Here is a 26191-nt window from a genome sequence, read left to right on the forward strand (position 1 = left end):
ATGAATCTTTGAGAACAGGAATTTTATCAGTCCTGTTTCCTCCTGAATCCCCCAGTGTGGGAAACAATACCCCACCCTGCATCAAGTGGCTACTTCATAAACCTTTGGGAAAGTGTTATTTATTTGTGGTTGTGTGTATGCCGCTTCTCTGTATGTGGCTCACATGAATTCAGTGCCTGCAGAGGCCAGAGAGGGCATCACATCCCCTAGATCTGCAAGCCACCTGTCATCGATTCTGAGAACCACCAGTACTATACAAAAGTACCACTGCTCTTAACTGCTGAGCCATCTCTCCAACATAAGCGTTCACAATATACCAATGGCACAGTGTTGGTGATCTATAACTTTCTGTTGAGTAGAGTTGTTAAACAAAATTTATGAGAGACCATCCTTTGGGCTGAGTTCCTGTAGAAAGTCCCATTGGGCAGAGCTACGAAAGTGAAGTCACTTATGCTAAATTCCACACAAGCAACTAAAACTGCAGTTATGCATCTGTAGCCCCAAATAGATCAGGTTTTCCTAAAATAGGAGATCCTGGGATCCCCACGTCAGAGTAGCAAGGATGCTCTTCCGAGCTTCAAACCCTTAGAGAAGGCTCATCTGAAGTAAGCTGATGTTAGACACTCAGGTTTCCTCTACAGATATATGATGCTGTCCCCCTGCTCTCTACTGCCCTGGGGAGCTCTCATTCTATTTTGCAGATTGGAAGCCATCCAAATCTGTAAATCACAGACACACACACACACAAAAGATTTAAAACTAAATTAAAAAAAAAATTCTTCCGACAGTTCTAGCCACCACTAGTAGGAACCACCCAGCTCTGTAGACCTCTGTCCCCAGGTCCCTTGCCTTTTCCTTGCTGACCTGAGGACTATTGATAAACAGTGGGCACCTCTTGAGTAGAGTATAACCTGCCCTTATTTATTTATTTATTTAGGTTTCACAGTCTTTTTGGCTTCCAAATCCGTGGTTAGTTTGTGCTGTAAGGGACATCACATGACCTTAGGATGGGTACCAAGTATTATTTGAGAGAGCATCTGGCTGTTGATCTTGTGGGAGCTGATGAGCCCCTGCCAAAAGTAGAAATGACAAGAGAAACTTTGCCCAAGCATGCACCTCAGCCTGCCTGCCAATGGACTTGGCCTCCTTACCTGCAGCTGTATAGCGTTTTGAACTTTGTATGCTCTGACCACTGCTTACTGGAGAATCGGAACACTACAGCCTGAAGTGACAGTTGCTCTTGCTTGTATTGTTTGTAGGACTTACCTGACTCCATTACGGAATGTCTAAGGACCCACACGTGTTGAGGTATGGATTGCTGCCGTTATGTTCACCATCTCGGTGACAGTGTCATACCTTGATGGCAGCATTTCCCAACCCTATTACCCATCCCCTTAAATTGCTGTGCTCCCTCTCTTGGGGCTTTTGAGGGATTGCGATATGGCCGCCCTGTTTAAGGCTGAGCTCGCATCACTCACGTGTAGTCTGAACGTGAAAATGTTCTCTTCAGGCTCATTCATTTGAATACTTGGTCCCTAGTGTGTTGTCCCATGCTGTGTGGAGAGGTTTTAGCAGCTTTAGGAGTGGGGGCCAGGCTACGTGAGGAGCCAGCCCTCGAAGGCTATAGAACCCTCAGCTCTGGCACAGCCTCGTTGACTTCTGACCCAGTGGGGTGTGAGCCCGGCATCATTGAATGCAAGATGGTTTGTCTTCGGTTGGGGGTGACTGGATCAGAAATAAATGTGTGGGTGTGGGGGGGTCACTGTTGCCAGGAGACAGCATGCTGCAAGGGGAAGCGGGAACTGAGATTAGTGCAAGAGCCCTAAGTTTTGTTCATACCTAACAGAAAGAAATAGGGAAATTGTGATACAGTTAACAGGGAGACCATTGTTTAGACTTAGCTCAGCCATCAGCTCCAGTGGACCAGGCTAAAAATTGAAACAGTATCATTCATGCTAAATGCCGAATAAACAAACTGAATCTTAAGAGAAGATAGGTTCCCTCCTCCCCAAAACAAACCGGTAACTTTTGTTTTGTTTTTCTGAAAAAGTATCTTAATGGAGTCCCCTCTACTTCAGTCCTTAGAAAAGGTAACCTAAGTCCTTCGGCTAGTTTCCCTCCTATGGCTGACTCCTTTCCCACCTTATAAAACAGAGTCTGCATCTGCTGCTTCCTGGTGAGAGTTCTCATTCTGCTTTGTTGGATGGAGGCTGCCCTAATTGATAAGTTACAAATAAAGCAAATTAGATCCATCACTAAATTTGTTTTAAGTCTGGTTTTTTGGCCGAGTAAATGCATTTCCTTAAGCTATGTTCTGAGGGGGAAAAATGTGAAATTAATTCTCTTTCACTTAGCTCTTAATAATACTGTAATTTGTTCAGATAAACAAAGCTTTTAAATCATATGAAATAGTTTTGTTTTCCTTAGGAACAACAGTCCACTGTTTGTTTTATTGTCATGTTCCAGTGTTAATCCTCTGGCTGTTGAGTTTCACAGTTAAGCAAGTCATTTTGCAGTCTTCATATTATATCCTTTAAAATCTGCAAAAATCCTCTGTTCAAAAGTCACACTTAGCAGGGAGTCTTCGGAAATGTCAAATGGAGAAAATTGGAAACAGCTTAACAACCAGAAGAGTAATATTTCACAAAATCCTATGAAGTAAAAAACTCAGACCCCAGGGGGCCACATGCTGGGTTAGGAAATTTGAGAAAACATTAACCCTTCAGGAATCTCTCTACACTAGTGTGTGGACAGAAGCATTCCCCAAGATTTCGGAGTGGTCAGTGTTCATCGGAAACGCGCTGTGCTTCCCTCTTGAGTTAGTTCTAAGGGCAGGTGCTTAGGCTTGCTGGTAATATGGAACCCTGCTGTAGTCCTTTCTTGGTGTCCAGTCTCCAGTTCAATCAGCTTGCACTGCTCTGCTTCACAAAAATAGCGCAGATCTGCTATGAACAACAGATGAATAAATGGTTGGTACCCTCATGTCTGCATCTGCAGCTAGCGTCCAGAATGAGAGACTTTTTGAAATAAAAATACTCTGAGGCTCTTTTATTTTTGCCACGGCCATTCTATCCTGGGCAGATCTAAACATTCACATTGCCTTCATTTAGAAGCCATCCATCCAAATGACTTATTTTCAGTGCAAATTCTTCGCCTAGATTAAGTCAGACATCACTGACATCTTGTACAGACGAATAAAACCAAGCCTCGAGACTCCCGCCTACCAGGTTGACGTCAGCGATTCTAAAGCAAACAGCTGTATTTTTCCTCTGCCCTGTTTTAACATTTCACAAACAAGCAATCAAGAAAAGAAAGAGGAGAATATTTCCATGAAGATGCAGAGAGAAGCTGTCATTCATGCGCAATCTTACCTGATCACTTCCACGGATAATGAACACTATTCTATTTATATGCAAGGCATAGTTTATGTGGATTTGTATTTCACTAACCTATCTTCGCAATGACTCAGAACTTTTCTGTTCTTGGTATTTTCCAAGTATATCAATGTCAAAAATTGCAGACTTCATCATACACGTGCCTGCGTACAAATACAGATCATCATTTTAAAAGGATGACCAGAACAACAACTACACCAGTTGTCACCTCCTGACAATGGAGTACATTTTCATTAAGCAAGCGAATTGTGTACTGAGTACACAGTCAGCGACAGTTTTATGTGTGGTGTGTGTGTGTGTGTGTGTGTGTGTGTGTGTGTGTATGTGTGTGTGTTATGACACACACATGTCATGCTGCCTGTGTGGAGGTCAAAAGACAACCTCAGATGTCAGTCCCCATCTGTCTTTTGTCTTGCTTGAGATAGCCTGTTGCTATTTGCATGTCAGACTAATCACACAACGTGCTTCCCAAGATTCTTCAGTCTCTGCCTCCAGTTTCACAGGGGTCACACGTCGTCGGAAGCCAACATCAGGGTGATGTCCTGAATATTTTTCTCTTTTTTCACCTCTCTTTTTACAATGCCGCTTTCCAACTGACCAAAGGAAAAGCACACTCCTTACTCATTCCCAACACAACACTGAAAATTATCCTGGGACTAACAACATCTGGGACCCTAAGCACAAAAAAAGCAAACAAACAAACAAACTAGCTCCCACTTAGCTTTCTTGCCTTCTCATCCCCAAACGTTGTCAGGGAATATGTTCTGCCATACTTCAGAGTGAGGCTGAAACAACACAGACAGACAGAGGAGGCAACGAAACTCCTGTCAAGCAAGGCATCCTTCGTTTCTTTGGTTTTCAGTCTCTTTGCCTGCCAGTCTGTCTGCCCACGTATGCGTTAAAACTAGAAGTGAAAAGTGAGGTTCCGAAGCTGCCAATTATTGCTGAGGTTGAGCAAGAGTTTTCTGCTTTGCATGGCCCTCGGCTAACATTAAAAATCAAGGTTGCAATAGACACAGCGATGATCCTCCATGCCTAGCAATGAAAGAAGAGCAGAAAGAGCACGGAGTGATGGGGAGTGTTCTTGCTTTCCTATCTGTATCTCCCAAAATGTAATGAGGGTGGGATAAATGTGGATGTGGGCAGCAGGTGGGACTGAGTGACATAGGCCATCCATATAAATATGCCAAGCCTATAAATAGAGGAGAATGGTTGGCTGAGCCAGAGGAAGGGCTCCAGCAATGCAGATGGGATGGGGACCCTTGGCAAGGCTTTTGGCCGTGGAGTTTCTCTGGAAAAGAGCCACAGTCCCGAAGCTGCATATGTAAAGAACAATAGCAACAATAGCCAAGGTTGGTATTGGCCCTGGTCAGCTGAAGGGTCCACAGGAGTCCGAGAAATTCAGCAAAACCACAGAAAAAGAAGTCATTCAAGAGCAATTTTCATTATTTTCTTTTATCTTTTTTTTCATTACTATTTCATAACTTTAATTTTTCTACTATTAGGAATCACAATGTGAATGTCTGCATTTTTCGATGGTCTTAGGTAACCCCTGTGAAAGGATCATTCGTCCCTTAAAGCAGTGACGACCCACAGATTAAGATGTGGAGATGGTGCTGCTCTGAGATGGCCTAGTTGGCCATCAGTGGAAAGAGAGGCCCCTTGGTCTTGCAAACTTTATATGCCTCAGTACAGGGGAACGCCAGGGACAGGAAGTGGCAGTGGGTGGGTAGGGGAGTGGGGGGGGAGGGTATGGGGGACTTTTGGGATAGCATTGGAAAAGTAAATGAAATAAATACCTAATTTAAAAAAAGAAATAATCAGCTAAGGATATTTAATGTTTAAAAACTCATATTTTCCTTTATCTTAATTAAGTATACATCCCCCAACCCCCTCATGCCCTATCCCTCCACCATACACCTTTTCAAGTTCCTGGAGGAGCAATAGTTGTTAAAGGACTGGCTCAAGTCCTACCTTATCCTCCAGGCTTGCAGTCATGCACATGATTTGTAGAGAAGCAAAGGTTTGAAAAGTTACCAACAGTGCGGTCCACAGCCAGACACCAGTCTACTTCCAGGAAAAGTCCTGCCGTGGAATTAAAGTCCTCAGGGGTCAATGGGGCATGGGAGCTGAATCTAACCAAGCCAGGTGACACTGAATTAAATCAAGCACATGGACAAAAGGCAGTGAGATCTCATAATCACACAATACTGTCAAACCTCTCTCTCTCTCTCTCTCTCTCTCTCTCTCACACACACACACACACACACACACACATCACACACACATACCACACATACACACATCACACACACATGCACAGAAACATACACATCACACACATATACATATATACATATCACATATACACAAATAAGCATTTTTCATAGCTACAAGCAATAGTTTCCTTAACTACAAGAACCCCGGGGCAAGGGGGGAAATACTAAATATTCTTCAACAAGTGAATGAATAAATGAATTGAAATCCATCCACACAGGGGAATCTTAGTGAGTATTATAAAAGAGTGAATCATTGATACATAGGGTAGCATGGTGGAATGCTGAAGTTACCATGCTAAGTTAAAGAAGATAGCTTCAGGGTAGACTAGGGTGTGAGTCTGTATTTATGGAACACAGCAGAGGAGCAAAAGCACGTGGACTGGCTGGGTGATTCCCAGGGGTTGCAAGGAGTACAGGAGTGATGGGGCAGAGATAGAAGATAGCTGGGAGTGTCTTGAGAGAACTGTTTTATAACTACCTGATTGTTAGTGGTTAGAAAAATATATGGAGGGGCTGGCAAGATGGCTCAGCGGGTAAGAGAACTGACTGCTCTTCTGAAGGTCCTGAGTTCAAATCCCAGCAACCACATGGAGGCTCACAACCACCCATAATGAGATCTGACGCCCTCTTCTAGGGCGTCTGAAGTCAGCTAGTGTACTTATGTATAATAATAAATAAATCTTTGGGCCAGAGCAAGCAAGGACTGAGCGATCAAGGTTGACCAGAGAGAGCAGAGGTCCTAAAAATTCAATTCCCAACAACCACATGAAAGCTCACAAATTCTCATAAAATAGAGAACTATTTTAAAGGCAGTAATTTATATTTTTCTACATGGTGTTGTTTCAGAGATTATTAATCCTACTAGATATTGAGTCCAAATAAAATTCTATAGGAGTGAAGAAATAGAAATGAATTCAGACAAAAAAGCAAGAGATCACTGTAGCCCAGCTCCAAGGACTGCTTGATCTTAGTGAACTTGTCCTACACACACACACACACACACACACACACACACACACACACACACACACACACACACGCAGGTACCTGTCCTCCCCAGACACACAGACAGGAACTTGTCCTCCTCAGACACACAGACAGGAACCTGTCCTCCTATGTGAAAGGGAAGCCAGGAACAGTGCTTCTGCCTGGGATACGGTGTGTCAGATAGGACTAAGAGAGTTAACCACCAGATGGGATGTGAAGCTAGATTAAAAATTGAAATTGATGATGGTCTGAATCACTTAGGATATAAATAGCAACACCCTTACCATCAAAATAGGCTTAGAATTGCACCGTGTTTATGTCGAGAGTTTTTGCTGTCATTGAATGCTCTCATATTTTATTGGAATCTGAATCATAAATAAGATTTCTGATCTGGAGAAAAACACTGAGCCAGGAGAAGATAGATGTCCTTGGGATCCAGACACTGAGTACAACGGCAAGGAACACTGGGGCCAACCTACGGTCCTGACTTCCTGATGTCAGTCAGCCTCTTGTCCAGAGTGTGGCAAACGGGCATGAGTGAGGAGAGCTATTCTCCCGCTTCATTTCAGAAAGCACTATACTACTTCAAGCAAAGCAGTACTTGGCAGGGAGTAGAAACCTAATCGTGAACAATCTATACACAAGAGGGACCGAGCCCAGAGGGAACAGGCAGCCCCAGGCTCAACAGGAAAGAGGTTTTATTGGCCATGCTTTTCCAGCCTGGGTATGTGCACAGCAAAGTCAGAATGACACTGTGGTTCTCATAGAACCATCATGGTCCAATGTGTGCAGGTTCACTGCTCCATGGATCCGAAAGCTGTCAGAGATGAGATGGTTTCAGAAAATAAGTTTCAATGCAGAGCAAGATCAAGTTCTAATCCCAGAAAAGTTCATTTAGACGTTTCTCTCTTTTGCTGCTGCGGTTTGTTTGTCTTGGTTTAGTTTGGCTTGGTTTGGTTTTCTAGTGACAGGACATTCTATGTAAATAAAGCTGGCTTTAAACTACTCCATGAGACCCCCAAGTGCTGGGGTTTTAAGCATGCATGGCTGGCTTGGAAGTTCTTCAGAAGAACTGACCCATGGATAAAATAACAAGAGTCGATTTTACTTGCGTAGTATTCTCCCCATCTTCCCCTCACCTAGAATACCCTACATTACAGCCTTACAGACAGGTGCTGGCAGGTACAGAGAAATATATGTAGATGTAGATTTTATATATATGTGTGTGTGTGTGTGTGTGTGTGTGTGTATACTCATATGCATACACATACATATGCACTAGTATGGGCAAATGAAGCAGACAAGCTGGAGCCCAGAGTGCAAAAATTAAAGTCTCGAGTGAGAAGACTGAGAAGTGACAGGATCTGAGGAGGAAGAGCAGGGCATCTGCAGAGCAGGGCCACAGAAGACTGTCCAAACTGAGCTCTACGTGACTGTCACTTCTCAGATTGTGTCACACAGCAGTCTAATGGAGGACTCTTGGGTTTGTCTCCTCTGGTGGTCTTAATACTGAATGAGATAGGTAGAGTCTAGAATTTTTTTCCAGGAGGGGAAGATGAAGGTTTCAGGGATCCTCTTCTGCTGCTGTGTGGAGATTCTAAGCAGATCAGGCTGGCCTTGAACTCTTTCCATGGGCCTCCTGAGTGCATGGATTATAAGGTAAAGGTGAGGCAGAGAAGCAATACAGGTAACAGTGGTCTTGTTCTTTTAGACACAGATCAATTCTTACAAAGACATTTTTAAGCTGGCTGAAGCGGGTGTATGCTTACAATTGGTCAAGGTCAGCCTGATCTACATTCTGACTCTTACCTGAATGCCAGGAGACAAGAAGGCAGCAAGGGAGCCAATAAAGGACAAGAAGGGACGCTCAGAATGGACCAGGATGAAGTGGCTCAGGCAATGGCTGTGGAGATACTGATCAATTACTGGTTGATTCACACATGTATTTTGATAGGAAAAAAAAATCCCATAAACTTTGCCGAAGTTAGTGTGAAGTTAAGCTTTGCTAAAGTTCGTGTGGGGAAAATAAGGAGATTCAAGAAGAACCCAAGTTAGGGTCGGGAATGATGAGACTAAAGTTATTATTTACTAAGATGGGAAAATCAGGGATGAGAGAAGAGAAAAGGGCAATCAGGCTGGCTGTACATATCTTACAAGACTTGGGATTCAAATGGGAAGAAAATGAAGGGAACATTTTTAAGTCTGTGTGTTTCTGGGTCTGTGAGTGTGAATGTGTGTGTGTGTGTGTGTGTGTGTGTGTGTGTGTACACCTGTGTTAGAAAGAGAATGTGTATATGTATATGTGTGTGAGAAAGAAAGTGTGTGTGTATTGTTCATATACACATTTACATGCCCAGGAAAGCATATATAGAGGTGGGAGAAGGCCAAATGGAGAAGCTCCGGGAAGTGGACACATCTCCCACGGAGTAAAAGGGCCAGGACTCCAGAGGTTGTGGAGAGCAGAAAGCATCAACAGAAAGAGAACCGCGAGGAGACAGCTAGCTCAGTGGCGCCCAGTACCAACTGCTAGCTGCCAGGACTGGTATCTCTGGTCTCCTGCATCGAAATCCTGAAGAAGAAAGCCCAGGAACTGATTGATAATATCAGTGAATGGAGACAAAAGGATCATGTACTTATGACCAACTTCAGAGACAGCCTGAAGATGAAGGTTTGAGCTCTGACAGAGGAGTTGGGGAAGATGTACCAGATGTACAGCCTCCACAGCAAAATATCATTCAGGAAAGACTACAAGAATTTACCCAGAAAATGGCAAAAATCAGCCATCTAGAAATGGAACTCAAACAGGCTGCCAAACTATAGAAACCGTGTACAAGGACCTATGCGTCCAGTCTGAGGCTCCCACTTCCAAAGAACAGAATTACAAGGATGATGAATGCTGATTTCTGCTAAGAGGCTTCCATCTTAACTCCTTCTCACCAACAGAAGTCACAGAGGCTCCTGTTTGAGCCATGCCGATACTGTTTTTATAGCTCTGTAACCCAAAACAAAAGTCACCAATGATCTTTGTGCTAATTACCAAAGTGTGATAAGGTTAGACCCTGCCTTAGCAAATTCTCCCAACCCACATCTACAGTTGATTAAATGTTTTTGACTTCAAAAAAAGAGGGAAAACACATATACGCACATAAGTCTAGAATTTGGAATCAAAATGTAGTAGAGACCCACCTTTGAACTTGGGTACCTTTGAAATTTGAGCATCATTTAAAGCCCTGAGCTCAGTAATCAGAAGGGAACAGGTCTAAGGACTAAGCCTGCTTCCCACTGTTGAGAGTTGAGAGAAATGCAGAGAAAACAACAGAGGAGAGAGAAACTAAGCAGAGGGAAAGAGGGAGCCTTCTCTTTGAGTCAAGAGCAGAGTTCACAACTGAGAAGAATGTAACTCAAGAGTAAAGGAATGGACTGTGGTGTGGAGGCTTAGAAACAATTACAGGGAAACACTTTTTGGAAGTAAAGATGGAGGCCGTGCTTTTAAACTTAGGAAAATTGGATAGAGTAGGCTTTCATTGTCAGTACTCACGCATCTGTAAGCATGTATGAGAATTCCCAGGATCAACATAAAAGCCTTGAGAAAAGGAGGCTGAAAAACTCGATCCTGTGGAATACAGATAATTATGGTATCGGTAGAGGCAAAGGAAGGAGTCTAGCATGTAGCCAAGAGGGCTGGGAAGTGGATCACATCAGAATCCAGATGTGATTCTAGAATCTAACGGTAGACGGAATGCTACAGCCAGAGAAGCATCGGGGACAGAGGCCTCCCACACAAGATGAAGAAGCACTTCCTACTTCCTTCCTCAGGCTCTCCTGTCTCTTCTGAGAAGTAACCCTTCAGGGCTGTTTCACAGACTGTAGGAAAGAAGTGCCCGGCTCACACCCAGGCTGTGGACTGTGTACTATGTAATACTTTCCCACTTAAAACAGTGCCAGCTGCCTGGTGCAATAACTGGTGCAATTATTTACTTCTTTTCTGTCCTGTTTTGCAGTCCCAGGTCTCATGTGTAGTAGGCAAAGACTCTATCACCAAGCCACATCCAAGTCCAATAAGCTACTCCTTTGACCATGTCTCTCTCTTTCTCTGAGTAACACCTGTCCCACATCAACCTGTTCTAGCCTATGTCTCCCTCCGATATACCATTGAAACCAACTTCTTGTATAAGGTCGGAGTCTACGCTTAAATATTTATCTCTTCACTGGCCTGTGAAGTCATGAGAAAGAGGCATGTTTTCATTCCTCTCCCAACTGTAATAAAGTTCATGGCACAAAGAGTGTGTCTACCGAACTGAAACGTTTGTATATGCGAAATGCATCGTGGCTTCCAAAGTCATCTGAAATACATCGCCTAGGGTGGTAAAGTGGTTCTACTGTCCAAGTCTGATTATTTGTGTTGTGAAGTTGAGATAAAGATGTTTGAATGGACTTGACATTCTCCAAGTCCCAACAGTTAGGAAGCAAAATCATGTAAGCTCACATGTAAGTCACTGATGCTAAGTCAAGGCTCTTCCAAGAGGTGGCATCTCTGTATAGAAAGAGTGGTTAGGTAATTTAAAACTTTAAGTAATTTAAAGTTATAAACATAAGAAAATCTGAGGTTCTGGGAAAAAAAAAACACATCATTTTATCTAAAGCTGGCCATTGTAATGAAAAGCGCCTGGTCAGCTTTTAATAGTTTCGCGGCACTGCCTACAATCACTGTCAAAACAATGATTCTAAGAATCTCAAAGAAAGCATATGGCATAATCTCTCTGAAATGAACCTGCGATTCAATAGAAATTGAGAGTGGATGTTTTGCCGAGGTCCAGCAACTACAATTAGGGAGTCTGATACGATGGAGTGGTTGCTATCAGCAACGAGAGCTGGACAAAGCAAACATGACACTAGGAAAAAGAGGAGGGAGGTGGAAGAACAAACAGCCGAAGCTCTTTCATGGCAGGGGATCTCTTTAGACTCACAGAAATACCACTTAAAAACTGCTTTCCATTTATGATTACAACCAAGGTAAAGTTGAGGATTAGTTGGAACACTCGGCATGATTGATGGGCCTTGACCCTTAGCCCCACTGAGTTCTCACAACCCGGCTATGGAAACACGCACAAATGTTTATTTTTAAAGCTCTCAAGAACAGTTCCCACAGCATTATCACTCCAGCGCGTTATTTACTTTGCAGGGCCCGGCAACAGAGAGGATAAGACAACCGTGAGCCATGTATGAGAACAAATTGTCCCAGGAATTATGACTGATTTAAGGGCAGCTAAGAGGAGATGAATCGACTTCCCAGAACCGTGTATTAAGAAAGGCAGTTTTTACAGGTTGTAGGCTTTGGCTCACTGTAGTCTGGAGAGACATTTAAGAGTTTTTGTGAGAACGGGGCTGTAGTGGAGGGTAGCATTCAAGGATTACTAATTGACTCCCAAGATGGTGGGACATGCTTTTTGGGGAAGCTGGAACAGGACGGTTGGGGGTGCAGGGGCTGGGATTTTAAATAACCCTGGGATGATCTCTCTCACCCTCAGTTTCTTAATTTATAAAATGAAGATGAAAATACCTCGGGGACTTACTTGAGGCGAAAGGAGCTGACAGCTGTGAAAGCACTCTGGTAAAAAAGACTGAGACTCCAAATATAAAGGGAAAATACTGTATCCATGGACCGGTTATTTCACAAGCCAGTCAGCTTTTCCTCGTGTTCATGTCTGAGGCTAAGCAGGAACCTAATGTGAGCCTGAGTTCACAGTGTCTGTTGCCTGCACAAGCATACGTGTTTCTTCCCTCTTTGTCAAGAAGATCCCCTTTCCAGCAAAATCATCATTCCTCATCCATGCAGTTGGCTCCAAGCTACTCTCCTGTCATTTATCCTACCTCTCTGTAGTTTCTGCATGGCAGCATTTACATGTGTCATTGGTGTTCCTCTCTTTCTTTTCATATGTATTATAGTCTATGTTCAGTATCCCTCAAAAGTCATGAACTGTGATCTGGTGGTGGTGGAGGTGGTGGTGGTAATGGAGGTTGTAGTAGAGGTGGTGGTGGCAGAGGTAGTGGGGGTAGTGGTAGTGCAGATGGTGGTGGTGATGGTGGTGGTGGTGGAGGTGGTAGTGGTAGTCATGGTGATGATTGTGATTGTGAGGATGATGGAATTGAGGAAGAACTGTTTAAAACTTAAACATCTGTCGGGGTTTCTTAAACTCAGTATCACTGAAATTTTGAACCACACAATTCTACAATAGGGACAGTACTTTGTTTATTGAGGGATGTTAATCAGAATGTCAGGTCTCAGTAACGGATTCAATTAGTGATACAACTTCATTTCTACTCAGGTGTAACAACTAAAATGTTGGAAAATCACCTACAGTTAAGTGCAGCATTGCTGGGCCGGAGAGATGGCTCAGCAGTTAGGACAACTGGCTGCTCTTCCTAGAGGACCTGGGTTCCATTCTTAGCACCCACCTGGGAGCTCACAACTGTCTGTAACTCCAGTTCCTGGGGTCTGGCACCCTCACACAGACATGCTTGCAGGCAGAACACCAATGCACATAAAATGAAAGTAAATTGATAATTTTTAATAGAAGCACATTGCATGGGTATAAATTGCTACTATGCTCACTGATTGTATTTGTCAGAGGCCCTAGGGTCTGTATTCTGAATACAACAGGCATTTCGTTTACTCAATGAAAAAAAACATGAGAGAAAGACTGCACTGTGAGATCTGCAAGGTGGTCTTATATGATTTACTCTATAATAAATGCTTTTGTACTTGATGTACAATATATTACTACCACATAAACTTTTTTCAGTAGGTATATAGGTGTGCTAGAAATCATATTCTTATATATACATGAAGATCATTAGGTATCAGTGGCTTCTCCTAGAGCATAAGAATTATAAATATATGTGAGATGTGCCTATTGTTCCATCAAGATTGAGGCACAAGATATTTTTAAATCTAGAAGTGTATTTCATTGAAAAATGACATTTCAGAAAAACATTTAGAAAAAAGTTACATAAAAAAAATAACTGCAACTAAAAACCTACAAAGATTCTGGGACTCTGATTACTTAAGAAAATACTACTCTAGTGAACACATGGCTCTAATTATAACTGTTTCACCATTTTGCCCAAAGTCATCAATCTTTTCATAGATTAGAAGTGCTACAACACTTCCTGATAGCGTTGAACTGATATTCCCAGTGACATCTCAGGGTGACTTAATGAAGAATGGATACTGGTGAGTGGGTGTGTGTGATTTTGACTTTCAAAAACCTGCTACTCTTGACCTATAATATGGATTCTGATTATTAGAACACCCAAGGAGTCTGACTTGGAGACTCTCCATACGTATTCTTGAATCCATGTCAATTATGATATTTTCAAAAAGACCACTAATAAACACATTTAAATGTTTTTACCCAATCGACCACGAACAAATGTAGAGGAAACAAGGAAGTCTTGGGGACCCTTCTAAATCTACTTCCTCATCTTTCCATCAGAGTGTGTGTGTGTGTGTGTGTGTGTGTGTGTGTGTGTGTGTGTGTTGGAGGCTGGGATCAGGAATTAACAGGGGATCTCTACTAAAACAATGTGTCCATTCAATGAAATGGGATAGACTTCTACTTCTGGCCACAGCAGCTCCATCGAAAACAAACAGAAGAGGTGGGTAACATTTGAGAAACTTCTGTTTGAAAGCAGCTGAGAGCTCAGGAGATCATTAGGTCATGAGCAGCCAAAATCGCAGACAGGAGTGGCTGCAGAGCAGAGGTCTGTCTTCTGATGGGAGGCCATGATGCTGGAGGAGAGCATGGAGGAGTACACGGGAGGGTTTGAAGAGTAGAGAGAGAAAAAGAGAGATGGCATTTAAAATACCATTCAAAAATGAACAAGAAAAAAAAATCCACATTCTGCACATACTTCTCCCTCTTAGAATATTCCAGGCTCGCCATACTTCTACAACTGAGAATATGGATATGGGGGCCACAGAGTCCCAGAAGATGTCTGAGTTTCCCAACCCTATAGGAATAAAGTGGTTGATAATGGGTGGCTGGGTAGCAAGAAGGGGGCCTGTTAGCTGATAGCTGGGAGGAAGGCTTATTATGGAATTTACCACAAACATAAGTAGAAATTATAGCAACAATGTTGTGCTGAGAACAAAAGTAACTGAACTCTGGCCTGTCCCAAGACTTGAGGAATACAGCAACTTCCCGAGTCTCCAGCTAAGATCCCCCAGGAGAAATTCACCTCAGAACAGGCACAAACCAGAATTAGATGGTGCCTATAAAAAACAATCATCCCAGCTTGCCATTAAATTAAGTGACCTGCTTCCATTCTTTGTTCCTCTACTTTAAGAAATGTCTCGTGGGCTGGAGAGATGGTTCAGCGGTTAAGAGCACTGAATGCTCTTCTAGAGGTCCCGAGTTCAATTCCCAGCAAGCACATGTTGGCTCACAACCATCTGTAATGGGATCTGATGCCCTCTTCTGTTGTGTCTGAAGAGAGCAATGGTGAATATATAAAATAAATAAATCTTTTTTAAAAAATGAAATGTCTTGTCGCCCTTACCTTTTAAGACAATCAGGCTATTGTCTTATCTACAAAATATTGCCGATGACTGACCTACTCAAGGGTATGCTCTTACCAGGAAGGACCCCATCTGACTGAGGTGAAAGTTGGAAAAGTTGACTATTTTGGCTGACCATGGGCTGATGCTGACTGAGACCAATTACCTTCCAGGGTGCCCTCAATTATGACTGAGGCTTTAATAGGACTGGGTCATATTCCAAATATTCCCTTTCACCAACAGCCGATTTCTTCCCTCTCTACAAAAACAAGCTGAATCTTAATTCAGTGTACCTCAGACTTCCTCTTAGTGACTGTTTCCAGGGAACCCAACTTGTGATAGTTGGTCTCAGGAAGGGTCTGGGAAATGGGGCGATAAGACAGATATTGGCCTGGAAAATTCAGGGGAGAATGAACATAAATATATCATCTTTAGTGACAATATAGACAGGCACCCTGGCATCACAGAATGATCCAGTCGTTACAAGCATCATCAGAGGTGAATTAGGATAATATAAGTTATACAAAGGAATGAACTAAATGAGTAGAGTAACTCACCAATGTTCTAAAGTATCGAAAATAGGTTAAATAGAGTTTTGTTTTGGAGAGGGGGCACAAGTGTGGATGTCTTCATAAATGTTCTATTGCTGGGAAGAGACACCATGACTATGTTAAATCTTAAATGGGAAAGCATTTAATAGCTTACAGTTTCAGAGGTTTAGTCCATTATCAACATTGCCACACACAGGCAGACATGGTGCTGGAGAAGGAGCTGAGAGTACTACATCCAGATCCACAGGCAGCAGAAAGAGAGAGCGCTATTTGGTTTAGCTTGGCATCCTGAAACCCAAAGCCCACACCCAGTAGCACACTTCCTCCAACAAGGCTATACCTCTGTCAAGTAGTACCATTCCTTAATGAGCAAGTATTCAAGTATATGAGTCTATAGGGACCATTCTTACTTAAAGCATCACAGTGAGTGTATACACTTGTGAGTTCTCATGGCTGTGGATGCCTGCAGTTGATGTGAGGAATCATCATTACTCTTCCATCTTGAAAAATGAAGCAGGGTCTCTCAATTTAACACAGAGCTTGATTGCATAGTAAATCTCCTTAGCCAGCTTGCTCTGTGTATCCTGTCTTGGCCTTCTCTGAATGGAATAAAAGGCAGTCTCCACTCTCATCGGATTTACTTGGGTTCTGGGTCTGGGCATACAAACTCTGGTCCTCACACTTCACTATTGAATGGCAAGAGCTTAACCCCTGAACTATCTCTTCAGCCCTTAAGAGCTTCTAGTAAGTATCAAGATATTGGAAAAAGATAGTTTAAAGTCAAAGGTAATCCTAACATAAAAACAGTCTGGGTTGATGTGATTGTCCACTTGGCCAAAGCTAGAGTTATCTGGAAAGAGGAACTTTGGTTGAGAAAACACCTCCATCACACTGGCTTATAGACAAGACTGTGCACTTCTTGATTGATGATTGAGGTGGGAGGGCCAAGCTCATCATGGCAAGTGTCCTGTTGTATAAGAAAGCAGGTTGAACAAGCCATGGGGAGATAGTCAGTAAACAGTGTTCCTCCATGGTTGCTGCTTCAACTCCTGCCTCTAGATTCCTCCCTGAGTTCCTGCCCTGACTTCCCTCATGATGAACTACAGCCTGCAAACTGAAATAAAGCCATTCCTACTGAGTTGGTTTTGGTCATGGTATTTATTTATCAGAAGCAACAGAGACCAAATGAAGATGAAAACCGAACAGCCTCACTAATAGTTCTAAAAGAAGCCTTTATATTGTAGCAAGGGACCCCATAAATCTAAGGTCTGAATACAAGAACTAAGAGTATTCTGTTCCAGAGAAAGACAAGCACATAAGCAAAACAGGTTTTGGGTGGTTGGTGGGTTGGTTCATTGGTTGGTCATTTGCTTATTTGTTTATTTGGTTAGTTGGTTGTTTGGTAATGTGTTTGTTTGTTTGTTTGGTTGGTTGGTTGGTTGTTTGTTTGTTTGGTTGGTTGGTTGGTAATGTGTTTGTTTGTTTGTTTGTTTGTTTGGTTGGTTGGTTGGTTGGTTGGTTGGTTTCGTGGGTGGTGGGTGAGTGGGTGGTTGTTGACCAGGAAGTTCCTAGCTGAGGAGAGGGGAATGGTGATAGAGAATGCTGAGAACTGAGAGACAAATATTTGGAAAATCCTCCCACTTTTGAGCTCTTGAAAAATTAAATCCAAAAATTAGAAAGGAGGAAATAACACAAATATAAGTATAAATTAAGGAAATATAAAACCATCATACAATAGAAAAATGTCATAAGATAGAAAAAGATTTGTTAGAGAAATCAAATACAATCAGTAAGTCTCCAGTAAGCCTTACCAAAAAAACTATCACCATTGTCTAAATGAAAATGGAGTTATTACCATTTAGCCTAATAGGAAGAAAATAACAGATCATCTTAACAGAAATAAAAGATTTTGTAAAATACAAAGATCATTTATGATAAAATGTTGTAATACATAGAACAAGTATGTTGTTTATATATATTTAGGAACATACAACACACATTTATAGTTTTGCTTTATATATACTGTGATATATATCACTAGAGAGCTGGAGAGAAGAAAGAGAAAGGGGGAAATACTGTAATGATATTTTGTTTTTGTTTTTGTTTTTTTAGTTTCTTTTTTTAAAAATACTTTTTATTAGGTATTTTCCTCATTTACATTTCCAATGCTATCCCAAAAGTCCCCCATACCCTCCCTCCCACTCCCCTACCCACCCACTCCCACTTTTTGGCCCTGGCGTTCCCCTGTACTGGGGCATATAAAGTTTGCATGTCCAATGGGCCTCTCTTTCCAGTGATGGCCTACTAGGCCATCTTTTGATACATATGCAGCTAGAGTCAAGAGCTCTGGGGTACTGGTTAGTTCATAATGTTGTTCTCCCTATAGGGTTGCAGATCCCTTTAGCTCCTTGGGTACTTTCTCTAGCTCCTCCATTGGGGGCCGTGTGATCCATCTAATAGCTGACTGTGAGCATCCACTTCTGTGTTTGCTAGGCCCCGGCATAGTCTCACAAGAGACAGCTATATCTGGGTCCTTTCAGAAAAAAAAAAATGAAACGCTTCACAAATTTGCGTGTCATCCTTGCGCAGGGGCCATGCTAATCTTCTCTGTATCGTTCCAATTTTAGTATATGTGCTGCCGAAGCGAGCACGATATTTTGATTTTAAGACTTTAGAATAAAAATGATGACACTAACCAAGAGCCACGTGGGTAAAAGAAAAGGAACTGTCCGGATAAGACTGGTCTGCAGCCTTGTCTGTGATATACATTCTTAATTTCACGTTGATGTAGGAGGGACCATCCCACAGTGGGCAGCGCTATAGAGAAAGGTAACATGGCAAGCCTGAGGGAGCAAACTAGTAAACAGCATCCTCCATGGCCTTTATTCCAGCTCCTGCTTTCAAATTTGACTTCCCTCAGTGGTGGACTGTGTATTAGTCAGCATGCTCCAGAGTCACAGAATTTATGGAATGATCTAGATAGATAGATAGATAGATAGATAGATAGATAGATAGATAGATAATATTATGTAGGATATATAATCATACTGTGAACCCTGAGAATATACTATTTACTATTAAAAAACGTTTTTAGTTGTAGTGTGCCTCAGCCATAGTAATTATGGTATTATACATGTATGTATGTATGTATATATGTATGTATGCATGTATGTATGTATGTAAAGGGAATTTATTGGAATGACTTATAGCCTGAAGTCCAGCTAATTCAACAATGGCTAGCTGTGAATCCAAAAATCTAGTAGTTACTCAGTCTTATGAGGCTGGGTGTCTCAGCTGGTCTTCTATATAAGCTGAATTCTAAAGAAGTAGGCACCAATAAATGTTCTGGCAAAGTGCAGAAAAGCAGACAAAACAAAAAACACTTCCTTCTTCCACTGTCATCAGATACACTTGCAGCAGATGGTATAACCCAAGGTGTCCAACAAGATCTGGATTAAAGGCATGTGTCATCGTGCCTTAACATCCAGATCAAAAGCCTGTGCCTTCCAGCCTTAAGATCTGTCTCAAAGGCATGTTGCCTTTCTGCCTCAATACCTGGATCATAGGTGTGCCCTCCATTTCTGGATTGTAGTTCATTCCAGATATCATTGACAATTGAGAATTGCCATCACAAGCTGTGATTTGAAAGTGTGAGCCAAATAAAGCCTCCCTTCCCCCCAAAATAAAACTTAAAATTGAAGTTCCCAAGTCTGACTAAGAATGTCCACTGTCTCCTTCCATACACAGTAAGACCAGAGCATACACCAGAGCAATAGTGGCATGGATGTCATGGGAGCAACCAGCAACTTTATGATAGAGTTAAACCTCTTCAACCATATGAAATTTATTCCTGGCACGATGCCAGGGCCATAGGCCCTGGGGAGACCTTACTACTGTTAGTCTCTAAATGGTATAGTATTAAATTGACTCCTGATAACTTATTGTCATCACAGACGAGTGCATCTTCCAACTCATCAGAGACGCTTCTTTTTGCAGTCAATGGAGATTAACAGAGAGACTCACAACTGGTGAAGGGGCACACAAAAGGAGACTGCTGAGATTTCAATATTAAATAGAACATTTATGTCATACCCCCCTCCAAAGACTATGGAACAAGGACTAGGAAGACAGCGAGAGCCACGGGCAGTGGATAAGTACAAGGAAATCACATTTTCTGGACATGGCAGGGAAGCTGCACTTAGAAACTCACAGTGATTGTGACAGTGTGCACAAAATCCGTGCAGGATTAAGCCAGACTAAATTTCATCATGGAGTAGGGAGCTAGGCATGAAGTCTCACCCCTACCTGAGGAGCTATTGGTAATTCAGAGCTACTGGGAGAGGTAGAGTCCATTTTCTTTAAGAGTCTAGCACCTTATAGGTTGACTACATTCCAGTGGATGGATATACACCCAAGAGTATGGGCAGGAAAAATCATACTCAGTAGATCATTTTAAAATTAAGACACAAAGTTGTAAGGACAGGGAAACAAGTGGATTTGAAAAGAGTTGGAAGGAGAGTAAATACAATCAAATTATATCATATAAAAATTTCAAATAATTAATAAAAATAATAAAGCAAGATAGAGAAAACTCTCTTTCTGTTCCATGTACAGAGAAAAGATGCATGCGTGTAGGGAATGGAGAACTTCAGTCAGAGACCTTTGCAAGACACAATAAATCACATCTGTACAGGTCAGCTTTGCATCATCATAAAATCTCCAAATGCCTGAGAGAAACAGTTTAAAGAGAGGAGAGATTAGGTTTGCCTCAGAGTTTCGGAGGTTTTGGTCCATGGTTACCCACATCACTTTGGGAATGTTCGGAGGTAAAACATCATAGCCAAGGCATTTGATAGATAAGGCTTTGTGGTGGCTGAGAAGCATAGAGAAACAGAAAGAAGGGGCCAGTGTCCCAATTCCCAGTTAGGAGGTTAGACCCCAGTGACCTAATTTCATTCTCCTGTGCGCCACCTCTTCAAGGTTTCAGAAACTCTCAACAGTTGCTACAGGCCAGTAGAGAAGCCCTTAGAAAACCAGACTTGGAGCAACAGTTCAGATCAAAACAATGATGAGGTATATCCATGTTGCACATGAAACTGTAAATTAATGAGACCACTGGGAAATAGACAAATATGTGTACAACAGAAATGACAATGAAACAGTTAAACATTTAAATATATATATATATATGATCAAATTCCTCAGGGGACGATAACTTGAAATCACAGGGAGATGCTTTAATTCTCTCACCAGAATTATAATAATAAAGGCTGAAAATGCCAACATCAAGAGGGTAGAGGAAGAAAATGACCTTTCACACCTAGACACTGGGAGTATAAGTCCATACCACTAGTCTAGAGAACTATTTTGCAGAACAAGTCTATAACTATGTTCAACCAAAGACATGTACAAATACAGTAACAGCCTTGTTCTTCATAATAGCTGAAACTACACATGATTCAATGCCTATCAATAACAGATATATCGTTGTATAATTGAATGTTAGAGCACTTCATTCAATGTGAAGAAATGGAACCTGCAATGAACGCAATGCATTGCTCAAGCATAATGTTAAGCAAATGCAAGAAGATACAAAAATGTCACATATTATAAAATTATATTTACAGGAAGTTCAGTAACAAGAAAAGCTACCTAAGGTGATAGAGTTCTTTGCAAAGGTGAGATGTTTAGGGGGATTACTGCAGTCATTTCTATATTATTCATATCCTGCTTCTTAATCTGGAGTTTCTTTGACTTTTAAAGCATAGTAGACTATATACATACCTATTTATATAGATATCCCCAAGTGGGTGGTATCACGGAATACAAACTTTAAAAGGGAACACAGACACTTACATTGCTTTCCATGTTCCTGCTGCAGTGAGAAGCAGCTCTTTCTGACACTGCTGTTAGTCTCAGTGTGGTCCCTAAACTGAGAGCATCTGAGGGAATCCGGCCAGGAGGAGTTCACCATTCCCAGGACAGATTCGCATCCTTCTTTTGCAGCCTCACAGAAAGATCTACAGGGTAGAAGACCATGCCTAAGTACAAACAAAAAGATGGGGGGTGGAATATTAGTGTCATAATAGAACAGTTCTCAAGACAATATTAAAGCCAACCCCCAGCAAGTTAACATAGACTATTAACTTGTATTTCCTATGCACTGTCAGCAACTTAAACTTCTGTATTTGGTCCTACAATAGTTTCAGCCACCCAATTATAAGAATTCTGGAGATAATGAGCTGGTTTCACGATGGATCATGTAGTCATTGCCTGTAGAACAGTCTATCCCAAATGATTGTTCTTAAGCTTCCTGTAGTAAAGTATACAGGTTGACAGAAAGGAAGGGAGGGAGACAGACAGACAGACAGACAGACAGACAGAGAGAAAGAGAGAGATTGAGAGAGAAAGAAAGAAAGAAAGAAAGAAAGAAAGAAAGAAAGAAAGAAAGAAAGAAAGAAAGGGAGCCCCCACACACACTTAGAAAGAGCAAAAATAGGTGAAAGGGCACACTGCTCTAACTTTTTATCTTTCCTTTGCGAAATCCAACAATCTCTCAGAAACAAATAGAGAAAGTCATTCTTTATTGTCCCTGGCCTTCATGAAAACCTCATACATCAAGTGGCAACTCAAAATCTTGTGTTCTTTAAAAAGAGAGAGAGAGAGAAATCTTATCTGCCTTCTGTTTTGTATTCCACAGAGTAAGAAATGTGAGTCACCATCTGTTCATAGTAAAAGCAGTGATGCCCCTGTTGCTTGTCCTCAGCCTTTCTGTATGCAACCAAACACTCCCAGATCCCAGGTTTGCTCTGGGGATTTTAACTCATGTGCTAGCCATGTCAAGGCCGTGGACTGGTCTCCTCTCAAAGCCACGTGGCTTTCTCTGCCTCACAGTATCTTATATCCTTGTCAGCCTCCACCAAAAGGCATTTCAAAGGACTTGCAGAAAACAGAAGATGTTCTCTGAAATGGAAACTTTGTTTGAGTCCCCTCAAAACAAGGATTTCAAATGTTGATATTATAGACTTGTACAATATTGGCTCTGTCATAAACCTTCTCTGGGAAGAACAGACCCATGAAGCTTCTGGGGCAGATTCACGTGTCACACACTTCTTACTACCAGCTTCACAACAGCAGAGGAGGGAGAGAAAGGAGGTGCATGAGCCTCCAGGCCTTTACCTATATATCTTCTAGCAATGTCTACTATAATAATATTATTATACAATGTGTAATAAACGGACTTTTCTAACCCATTGACCAAACAAGCTTGTACACCACACACCATTATTTGCACAGATACAGAAACAGAATGTGACCTGCCCTCTAGCAGGTTATACTGGATCTGACATGATCCTTGAGAGCCTTCGAGGAGAGATCCGCATATAAAAGAAGTTCTCAGCACTTACATTCTGTGTTAGTGATGGCTTCATACTCGGGGCACTGTCCATGCTATTGGCCCTAGATTTCCCATTCCCTGTCATGATTTTGAGACAAGATCTCACTAAGTTGCCTATGCTGGTCTTAAACAGACCTTGAACTTGTGGTCAACCTGTCAAGTAACTGGTATTACATGCCTCCACCACTGTACCTCTCTCAACAATGACATTCTAATAAAAATAATTCAATTTTTTTTCTTTAAAGGTTGAACTAAAACTTGGCAGTGGTGGCAACACATCTTTAATTCCAGCCCTGTGGAGGCAGAGGCAGGCAAATCTCTGTGAGTTCAAGGCCAACCTGATCTACACAGAACGTTCCAGGACAGCCAGGGCTATATAGAGAAACCCTGTCTTGAAAAAAACAACAAACAAAACAAAAAGCTGTGCTAAAGTTATCTTTTAAAATAATCTGTTTAAAATCAACAAACCTGGGCTCATAGGGGCTCATGGAGCCAGAACCAACATTCAGAGAGCCTGAATGGGTCTAACCTAGGCCCTCTGCTTGTATGTTATAAGTGTATAGCTTATGTGGTTTTTTGGAACTCCTAACAGGGAGAGAGGGAAATGTTTCTGATTTTTTTTTTTTGCCTGCTTTTGAACTGTTGTTTTCCTACTGAGTTGCCTTATCCAGCCTTAATATGAGAGGAGGTACCTAGTCTTATTGAAACTTGATGTGCCATGTTCAGTTGATATTCCAAGGAAGCCTGCCCCTTCCCAAAGGTATACAATGAATGGATGTGGAGGGGACAAAGCAGGAGGTCTGAGAGGATAGAAAGGAGGGTAAACTGCGATCTGGATGTAATAAATGAAATAATAAATATAAAATATGAAAGAATAAAGATAAAAAATTAAAAAATAAAAAGATAATGAAAAATCTGTTTAATATGTAACTAAATTTGATACTGAAGATTGCATTTGAACAAGTCAAGAACATACATAAAGAATGAATTGGCCCTGATAGCCATTCAGGAATATAGTAGTACCTTAGTCAGTGTTTCTATTGCTGTGATAAAACACATGGCCAAGGCAACATATACAAGAAAACAATTTAGAGCTCATAATTTCAGAGGGTTAGAGTCCATGATGTTAGAACAAAGGCATGGTATCTCGAACAGCTGAGAGCTCACATCTTGATCCTCAAGTAGAAGGCAGAGAGAGCTAACTGGGAAAGGCAGGGGCTTTTGAAACCTCAAAACCTGCCCCCATTATCACTCTTCCTCCAACAAAGCCACATCTCCTAATCTTTCCCAAACAGTTCCACCAACTGGAGACTAAGTATTTAAACATACGAGCATATTTCAGCATTCTCATTCAAACCACCACAGTTAGGTATTGTAGAGTTAAGAGTGGCCAAGTCTCCCCAGTGGTTCTCGAAATTTTCTTTAGTTCTGAGGCTTCTTTTTCCTCGCCATCCATGTCTTTTTTCATGTCCTGAAGTTAAGAGTCTAACTTAGAAACTGACCAAATGTCATAGACTTTTACCCTTTACCATGCTCATTTCCCTAGACCCTCCCTCCCGTGGATAATCTGCTACTATCTGACCTTGAGCCAACAGTTCATTCAGGTCAAGACTCAGTTTCCCCACTTAAAAAGTGAGGGATTTGGAAGAGCTTGAGTTTAGTCTATTTTCCATAATTCTCTTATTGTGAACATTTTGTAAGTTAAAATTCATTCTTAAGAGAAGTATTTCTCAGAGGAGCACTGAGGCCATGATAACCCTATCAATCTTGCTGACCTGCAAGAAATAACAGACATTTTTTTCTCAAGGCTTGAGCTGGGGATGTATAGAAATACTAAAATACCATTAGAGCATCTGTTCTAATATTAGTGCCTAGAAAAATGTCTAGAGTGTTTCTAAATAAGTCTTCTAAGAGGTGTAACCAACCAAGACCCATGAGTTTTGTTTGCATTGCTAGGCAGGGATATGTGAGCTGGGAGTAGAGTATTAATAACTACAAGTCCTTGCAAACTGTGAACAAACAAGGAGTCATTTGTTCTTGTTTTGCCTGAAATTCAGCTGCCTGTGATGGGCAGATGTGTTTCACTTTTCATCACATGGAATTCAGTGGTGAGACAGGCTACACTATTTTGGAATATAAGGATCTATATCCAAGCAACAACACACTGGCAACTGAAAAACAGGACTTGGCAGAAGGGAAGGACCACTTTGATTATCAGAATGACTATTTTAGGATGGGTGGTTGTTCCTAGTTGATATGTGAAGTACATTTGGTGAGGTGCAAAAAAAAGTCCCTGATGCATTTCAATTCAAATGAAGGCAGAGAGTTCTGATGTACCTCTCCAAGTATTTGTTGACACATTTGATTAATTTGGAAACATGTAACCACACAATGATAATAAGGACTTGTAGTATTTTTACTAGGAAGGATGTTTTAAAATAATTAATCTACCAAAAATGTTGTTCGTTTCATCTATAACTTCATTACTGAGTTTATTTCCAGGAAATTTTATTATGATACATCTAAAAATATATAGATGTTTATCTAGAAAATTTTAATGTTCATCATAAATGTAAATTTGTTAAACAGCTAGAGATACCAAAATAAACTTATACGACCAGTAGGCTTTTAAGAGTTATAAATCATATTTTTTTCTGTCAAATTGAGCAACTTTTAAAAAATATTTCATATAAATTCTTTGAGAATTTCATGCAACAACCACCACCATCATGCAATATATTTGATCAAATTCATCCCTCACTTCTCCCCTAATGCCTGCCAGATTCATCATCATCTCCTAACCAACAATTATCTGTCCTTTTGTTTTTATTAAGCTATTAAGCCCAATTTGTGCTTTCCTGAATTTGGAGCCATCCACTAGAGTGTGCTTGACCTACTATAGACAATTAAGGAAAATTGACTCTCCCTTCCCCTAAAGACATCAAATGTTCACAGATCCTCAAACGAGGTAAGATCTTAAGAATCCCCTTAACACTCTATGCTAGAATGTTGATCTTGCGTGG

The 26191-nt window shown here is 41.4% G+C and overlaps 1 protein-coding gene, 1 non-coding gene and 1 pseudogene across 5 annotated transcripts in view; 1 reads left to right on the forward strand and 2 right to left on the reverse strand.

Moving 5' to 3' along the window:
• Positions 1 to 26191, reverse strand: part of Corin (corin, serine peptidase) — a 204593-nt gene that overhangs the window by 100449 nt on the left and 77953 nt on the right. For all 4 annotated transcript variants that reach the window (XM_011240755.1, XM_030254695.1, NM_001122756.1 and 1 more), the window contains one exon: positions 21629 to 21813. In XM_011240755.1, the coding sequence (XP_011239057.1) occupies positions 21629 to 21813 (185 nt within the window). The remainder of the gene's footprint in view (positions 1 to 21628; positions 21814 to 26191) is intronic.
• Gm19560 lies at positions 9297 to 9561 on the forward strand (annotated as a pseudogene).
• Positions 18317 to 18423, reverse strand: Gm23712. Its single transcript, XR_003956133.1, has one exon. It is a non-coding gene; the product is annotated as a U6 spliceosomal RNA (small nuclear RNA).

This window comes from Mus musculus, chromosome 5 (assembly GCF_000001635.26).
Source record: "Mus musculus strain C57BL/6J chromosome 5, GRCm38.p6 C57BL/6J".
Lineage (NCBI taxonomy): Eukaryota > Metazoa > Chordata > Mammalia > Rodentia > Muridae > Mus > Mus musculus.